At 57.4% G+C, this 8016-nt stretch overlaps 1 protein-coding gene across 1 annotated transcript in view; it reads left to right on the plus strand.

Annotated features, from left to right (window-relative positions):
* Window positions 1-8016, plus strand: part of CELSR3 (cadherin EGF LAG seven-pass G-type receptor 3) — a gene marked incomplete at both ends in the record, with an annotated part of 29455 nt that extends 21439 nt beyond the window's left edge. The window contains 9 exon segments of the mRNA XM_080696662.1: window positions 615-694; window positions 1176-1299; window positions 1676-1792; window positions 1892-2040; window positions 2249-2358; window positions 2702-2860; window positions 3660-3860; window positions 4420-5305; window positions 7989-8016. Of these exon segments, the coding sequence (XP_080552788.1) occupies window positions 615-694; window positions 1176-1299; window positions 1676-1792; window positions 1892-2040; window positions 2249-2358; window positions 2702-2860; window positions 3660-3860; window positions 4420-5305; window positions 7989-8016 (1854 nt within the window).

Genomic DNA, 8016 nt, shown 5'->3' on the forward strand with positions numbered 1-8016 from the left:
ATTACAAGCATGCACCACCAGGTTTGGCTCTTCTTTATTTTTTGAAACAAGGTCTCACTAAGTTGTGAAGGTTCTCATGAATTGCTGAGGCTGGCCGTGAACCTGCGAGCCTCCAGTCTCAGCCTCTCAAGTACTGGGATATTTATTTATTTATTTATTTATTTATTTATTTATTTATTTATTTATGTGTGTGTGTGTGTGGTACCGGGGGTAGAATCCAGTGGCTTTCTATCTCTGGGCTATACTCTCAGACCTATTTTATATTTTAGTTGGAAACAAGGTCTTACTAAGTTGCCAAGAGCCTCACTAGGTAGCTGAGGCTGGCTTCAAACCTGTGCAATCCTCCTGTCTCAGCCTCCCAAGCGCAGGGATTATAAGCGTGCCCCACCACACCTGACTCGAATACTGAGATTGTAAGCATGCACCACCGTGCCTGGCTTCCTCTTTTTACTTCTAGTGTGTTTCTGTGTGTGTGTGTGTGTGTGTGTGTGTGCGCGCGCGCGCGCGCGCTCACCGGTCCTTCCTCTCCATGTAATGTTGGTCTCTCTGTCCCTGTCTCTCACGGTCTCCCTTTCTCTCCCCTGCCCTGCTCCATGTCTCGGCGGTGGATCCAGATGAATGGGACCATGTTTCTTCTTGCTGCCCGGACATCCTGCTCCACGGGGCAGAGGGAGGCCAAGAAGACCTCTGTGCTGTGAGTTGGCTGGCTGGGAGATGGGATGGTTCTCAGGATGGGATGGTGGTCCCTGTCTGGATGACTCCTGCCTGCCACCCCAGCATCTCCGGTGTTGGCTGGGCTCCAAACCTGGATGAAGGGAGGGATAAGTCCTGGCCTGTGGTCCCTCTCCGGACCCACACACCCTCCCACTCTGCGATCTCCTTGTCCCTAGGCCTCCCCAGGCTCCTGCGCTCTGAGCGACTCGCTGTGCCCTCTGCCCCAGGTCTTCCCACCTATCTCCCTCGTTTTCTCCCAGGGTGCCCACACTCCTCTTTCCCCCACATCCGCTCATAGCTCCCTGAGCCCCTTCTGTTCATTGCGTGACCGCCTGTGTCCCCGAGAGTCCCCCTGAGACCTTCATGTTCCTGCATGAGTTCCTCTCTGTCCAGTGAGACCCTGTGTGTCCTCCCATGTCCCCCGCACGAGCCCTGCTTGACCCTGAGTGTCTTCCTGGCAGGACCCTGCGTAGCTCCTTCCTGCTTCTTCTGCTGGTCAGCGCCTCCTGGCTCTTTGGCCTTCTGGCAGTCAACCACAGCATCCTAGCCTTCCACTACCTCCATGCCGGACTCTGTGGCCTCCAGGTACCTCACCCCCACCCTCGGCCTGGACAGGACTTCAGCAGCTGGGCCCAGCCCTGAGCAGGGCGTGGACCCCAGACCAGACATTGGCCCTAGCCACTGAGCCCGGGCCTGGAGCGTCTCAGCTAGACGCTGTCAGGATGAGTGCCGATCCCGGGTCGGCCTTCACCGGCCTCCTGCTGATGCCTGACCCATCACCGAGTCACTCCTGCTGCTCAGACTTCTCCCTGCCCCCAGTGGCTTTCCCCAGCATCAGTAACAGCTGGCCACTCTGGTGACCTGTGGGCGCCTCCGCGGGCCCTGGGTTTATCCTCTGGTCACCCTGTTCTGACCTTCTCTGGCCTCCTGGCGGTCTTCGCTGACCCTTGCTGACCTCCAGGGCCTGGCGGTGTTGCTGCTCTTCTGTGTCCTGAATGCAGATGCCCGGGCTGCCTGGACACCAGCCTGTCTGGGCAGGAAGGCAGTGCCCGAGGAGACAAGGCCGGCACCCGGGATGGTGAGGGGCTGCGGGGCTGGGGAGTCGGGAGGTGCCCTGGAGGCCTGGGCCTGGGGCTTCGTCAGGGCTGCTCCTACCCCTGTCCACCCACCTCCCCAGGGGCCTGGGGCCTATAACAACACAGCCCTCTTTGAGGAGAGCGGCCTCATCCGCATCACGCTTGGTGCTTCCACCGTCTCCTCGGTGAGCAGCGCGCGCTCAGGTCGGAACCAGGACCAGGACAGCCAGCGGGGCCGCAGCTACCTCAGGTGAGCGGCCATGTGGTTTCAGTCCAGCACCCACATGGAGCTGGCGTCACCTGATCTGAAGGCGTCTGGCTCCGCCTGTCCCGACCACCTGGGGTCTTGCAGCCACCTCTGCCCAGAAGCCTCCCAGGCCACCCCACACGCCGTTGAGCACTGCTCAGAAGTGCTGAGGCTTCCGGCACCCTCTTTGACAGGAGTCTTGCATTTCCAGGGACAATGTCCTGGTTCGACATAGCTCGGCTGCAGAACACACAGACCACAGCCTCCAGGCTCACTCTGGCCCCACCGACCTGGACGTGGCCATGTTTCATAGAGATGCGGGTAGGGCTAGAGCCCTGGGCCCGGGAGGAGGGAGGCAGAGGGCCTCTTCTGATTCCCTCCTTCCCCACCCGGGAGCAGTGGCTAGTGGGATGGGACCAGCTGCCCCAGGCCACTGCCTCAGGAAGCACCCACCCACCAATCCAGCCCTGGCCCCTCGCCCACCCCTGAGGAGTACAGCTCTTCTGTTCTCACCCCTGTGCCAAGCTCTGCCCAGGCCCAGCACCATACCCCCTTGCTGTGCCCACCCCAGACCCTTGGCCCCAGGCCCTGGCCTCATGCCCCTATTCCCTTGCCACCCCAAGCTGCTACCATACCTTCCTCTCTGTGACTGTCTCGACTCCAGGTGCAGACTCTGACTCGGACAGTGACCTGTCCCTGGAGGAGGAAAGGAGTCTGTCCATCCCATCCTCAGAAAGCGAGGACAATGGCCGGACACGAGGGCGTTTCCAGCGTCCACTCCGCAGGGCAGCCCAGAGCGAGAGGCTCCTCACGCACCCCAAAGGTGACCGAGGGACACCCCATTTCTACTTAGATGTGATGCAGGGATCCTGCCGGCCCCTCAGGATCCCTGGGTCTACACATTGGGAACCTCTGGGGTCATCGTCAGGGAACCCCATGCACCATCCCCAGGGGCAGCTTGGGCATGAGTTCAGGGTGTCAGAGTGGCACATTGCCCCATCAGCCTCAGCTTCCTGTAGGTCAGGACCCACCCTGTCTTCCCCACCCCTTAGCCATCAGACTTAGTCCATTTTAGTTAGGGATGAAGACTTACCCCTGATCCCTTCTCTGGATGGTGCCTTGGTCTTGGAGGAGACATCCTCTGGTTCCAACCTCTGCTCAGTGAGAACAGCCAAGGCACGCAGTGGTTCACGCCACAATCTAGTGCTTTGGAGGCTGAGACAAGAGGATTGCAGCTTGAAAGCCAGCCTCAGCAATTTAGCAAGATCCTGTTTGAAAAGCCAAAGAAATAAGCTGGGTGTGGTAGCACACACTTGTAATCCCAGCATTCAGGAGGCTGAGATGGGAGGGTGGTGGTTCACGGCCAGCCTTAGCTACTTGGTGAGGCACTTTGCAAATCCATAAGACCCTGTTTCAAAATAAAGAATAAAAAATAGGGTTGGGGGTGTAATTCAGAGGTAGAAAGCCCCTGGGTTCTATCCCCAGTGCCACACACACACACCAAGGGGAAAACAGCCAGGGCTCCCGAGGGCCATTAGAGGCAGGGTCACTGAGTGGGGCTCACGAGGCTCACGAGTGCCGAGGTCGGGCCGAGGCACCTCTAACCTGCCATGGCTCCACAGATGTGGACGGCAATGATCTCCTGTCCTACTGGCCAGCTCTGGGCGAGTGTGAGGCAGCCCCCTGTGCTCTGCAGACCTGGGGCTCTGAGAGGCGCCTGGGGCTGGACACCAGCAAAGATGCGGCCAACAACAACCAGCCGGACCTGGCCCTGACCAGTGGGGACGAAGCCTCCCTGGGCCGGGCCCAGCACCAGAGGAAAGGTATGAGCCCTGGCCTTTGGTTGTACTGCAGGAACCGTGGAGGAGGCCTGGGCCCTGACCCAGCAGGTTTCAGCCTTCTGACCCCATGCTGAGGGCTCCTCTTACTCAGATCTGGAAGGCTTCTCCCCCTCTACCCTGCTCCTGTTCCGGGGACAGCCGCTATGCTATCCTGACCCAGGGGATTTCTGCCCCACCACGCCCTGGCCTCTGCCATGGGAATCCAGGGATCCATAGGATTCCTCCCCCTTCCCCATCCCAAATCTGCTTTTCAGAGATCTTAGGATTGCCAATCCCCAGAGGTTGTCCCTGTCCAACACAAATGGTTTTGCCCCTTTGGCCTCGGCCCGCATTTCTGGACCTGGCGGGTACCCCTTTTCTGACCTCTCCTGTCCCCAGAGCATTGCTGCGTTCCTGCCCTGACCCCTGCCCCGCTGCCCCTCTAGGACCCCACAGGGTGGCCTCTGCTCCTAACTCCTCTGAGGGGCCCAGCAGCTGCCACAAACCTAGGCTCAGGATTCCCACCTGCCCTCCCCTCTGCTCCCATTTTGTGCCTTCCTAGGCATCCTGAAGAACCGCTTGCAGTACCCGCTGGTGCCCCCGACCCGAGGTGCTCCTGAGCTGTCCTGGTGCCGTGCGGCCACCTTGGGCCACCGTGCAGTGCCGGCCGCCTCTTACGGCCGCATCTACGCCGGCGGGGGCACGGGCAGCCTATCCCAGCCGGCCAGTCGCTACTCCTCTCGAGAACAGCTGGACTTGCTCCTGAGGCGGCAGCTGAGCCGTGAGCGGCTGGAACCGGGCCCTGGTCCCCTCCTGCACCCCCTGAGCCGGCTGGGCTCCCAGGAACGCCTGGATGCTGCGTCAGGCCGCCCTGAGCCCAGAGATCGGGGCAGCACCCTGCCTCGGAGGCAGCCACCCCGGGACTACCCTGGAGCCGTGGCTGGCCGCTTTGGGTCGCGGGATGCGCTGGACTTGGGAGCACCTCGAGAGTGGCTGAGCACGCTGCCCCCACCCCGCCGTGCCCGGGACCTTGACCCACAGCACACCGCTCTGCCCCTGTCTCCCCAGCGGCAACTCTCAAGGGACCCCCTCCTGCCCTCCCGGCCCCCGGACTCTCTGTCTAGGGGCTCGAACTCTCGGGAGCGGCTGGACCAGGTGCCTAGTCGGCATACCTCGCGAGAGGCCCTCGGACCACCCTTGCCACTGCCCAGAGCAAGGGAGGACCCAGCCAGCGGCCCCAGCCATGGCCCCTCCACGGAGCAGCTGGACATTCTGTCCTCCATCCTGGCCTCCTTCAACTCCTCGGCCCTCTCCTCCGTGCAGTCCTCCAGCACGCCCTCCGGCCCCCACACCACTGCTACGCCTTCTGCCACGGCCTCGGCGCTTGGGCCCTCCACACCTCGCTCGGCCACCTCCCACAGCCTCTCAGAGCTGTCCCCGGACTCAGAGTAAGCAGGCAACTCCTGGGTACCTGGAGGGCTCCTCCCTTATGGGATGGCCTGGTCAAAAAGGTGCCGGCTACCCCGTTCTGCCCAGCAAGGAGGCCACACACTGGGGACAGAATCCTGTCCAGGAATGGCAGTGTGCCCGGGAGGGACTCACCTACTGGCTGTAAGAGTGGAGCCAGCTTCTCTCCCCTCCCCTCCCAGAAGAGGGAAGAGTGAGGGGTGCCTGCCAAGGGCTGGAGCTAGGGGCAAGGTAGGAGCCAGGTCTAGAGAGGAAGTAACCAGGAGGGACTAATCCTGGGATAGGGAATGTGCCTAACTGGAGGGCTTGCTTGGAGGATAAATCATTCATTCCCTCCTGTATTTGGTCAGTTATTAAATTCCTCCTGTCTGGGGGATCTGTGGGGTGTGGTGGGTGGGGCTCAGAGGTGCTGAGTTGGGACCTGCTAGTCTTGGGTGCCTGCAGGGTGTCTGTCTGGTGGAGGATGGCAGACACACCCAGCAGTAACTGTCTACCCTGCAGTCCAAGAAGGAGGAGAGGCAAGCCGGGCTTGGTAGCACACATCTGTGATCCCAGATCTTTGGAGGCTGAGACAGGAGGATCACAGGTTCAAGGCCAGCCTCAGTGAGACCTTGTTAAAAACTAAAAAAAAGCTGGGCGTGGTGGTACACTGTAATCCCAGCATTTGGGAAGCAGAGACAGGAAGACATGATTTGCAGATAAACTCAGCTACTTAATGAGGCCCTTTGAAACTCAACAAGACTGTGTTTCTTTTCTTTCTCTCTCTCTCTCTCTCTTTTTTTTTTTTTTTTTTTTATTTGGTGGTACTGGGGTTCCTGGAAGCCCTTCTATCTCCGGGCTACACTCCCAGACCTATTTTATACTTTTTTTAGTTTTTGGAAACAGGGTCTCTTAAGCCAGCACGGCTGGCTTTGAACCTACGTGATCCTCCTGTCTCCGCCTCCCAAGCACAGGGATTACAAGCGTGCACTACCACGCCCGGCCTGTGTTTCGTTTTATTTATTTATTTATCTATTGGTACTGGGGGTAGAACTCAGGGGCTTTTTTTTTCTACCTCTGGGCTATACTCCCAGACCTATTTTATTTGTTTTTTTTTTTTTTTTTGTGGTACTAGGGGTGGAACCCAGAGGCTTTCTACCTTCGGGCTACACTCCCAGAACTATTTTAAACTTTACTTGGAAACAGGGTCTCACTAAGTTGCTGAGAGCCTCTCTAAGTAGCTAAGGGTGGCTTTGAATCTGTGTGATCTTCCTGTCTCAGCCTCCCAAGCGCTGGGATTACAAGCGTGCGCCACCATCCCGGGCTCTCCACTCTGTTTCAAAATAAAGAATAAAAAATAGGCCAGGCGTGGTGACGCACGCTTGTAATCCCTGTGCTTGGGAGTCAGAGACTGGAGGATTGCTCAGGTTCGAAGCCAGCTGTGCTGGCTTAAGAGACCCTGTTTCCAAATTAAAAACAAAACAAAACAAAACAAAAAAAAAAACACTATAAAATAGGTCTGGGAGTGTAGCCTGGAGGTAGAAGGGTTTCCAGGAACCCCAGTACCACCACCAAAAAAAAAATAAAAATAAAAATAAAAAATAAAATAAAATAAATAAATAAAATTAGGGCTAGGAGCTGGGCATGGTGGCACATGCTTGTAATCCCAGCATTCAAGAGTTTGAGGCCAGCATTCGGGAGGCTGCTACCGGATATCGCATTTTGCAGACAGCCTCAGCTACTTAATGAGGCCCTCTTCAACTTAGTGAGACCCTGTTTCAAAATAAAAAAAAATTAAAAATAGGGCAGGGGATATAGCTCAGAGGTAAAATGCCCCTGGGTTCCATCTCTAGACTCACAAAAAGAGAGAGGCTGAGACGGGAGGATTGTGGTTCACAGCCTCAGCTTTGTGCTTCGCAGACAGCCTCAGCTATTTAGTGAGGCCTTTCACAACTCGGTGAGATTCTGTTTTAAAAATAAAAAGACTAAAAAATAGGGCTGGGAGTGTAGCTCGGAGGTAGAATGCCCCTGGGTTCCATTCCCAGTACGGAAAAAAAAAAAAAAAATAGGGCTGAGGGTGTAAGCAGCTAGGTCAGGCTGTGTGTGTGGGTCTGTAGAATGTGAGACGGTTTTGGGGAGAAGATGTTTCTGAGGGTGGGGCAGGAGACCAAGAACGAGCAGGACCCAGCCTTGGAAAGCACAGATGGAGGAGAGGGAGGAAGAAGGCTCTAGAGGGTGCTGAGGGGTGGGATGCATGGGCGCTTGCCCAGCACTTGGTCCCCTCCGGCCCAGCCTTGGCGTCTGGCAGCGTGGGAGGGCTAGGGGACTGCACACGGGCTCTGCCTCTGGAGCTGCACAGACCTGAGTTTGAGTTCTGCCCCTCACCTCAGTAGCTGTGTGGCCTTAGGCAGGCACAAGCTCTGTGAGCCTGAGAGCCCTGGGTCCTCATCTGTAGTAAGCAACACATGTGGTCGTGAGACATTCTCTGTCAAGCATAGTAGGTGCTTGCCAAGTGCTCAGAGAAAAGGCTTAGGGTCCAAGAAGCCTTGCTTCTGGGGGTTCGGAATGGCTGGAGGACTGAGAGGGCCAGAGTGGACAAGAGTGATGGGGAGGAGGGCCAGGTCAGGGTGCCTGATTTTGGGTCCTCTCAGCAACTAACTTTGATTTCTGCATTCAACTCTACAGAGTTCCCAGAAGTGAGGGTCACTCCTGA

This window comes from Muscardinus avellanarius (genome assembly GCF_963383645.1).
Source record: "Muscardinus avellanarius genome assembly, chromosome: 5".
Classification (NCBI taxonomy): domain Eukaryota; kingdom Metazoa; phylum Chordata; class Mammalia; order Rodentia; family Gliridae; genus Muscardinus; species Muscardinus avellanarius.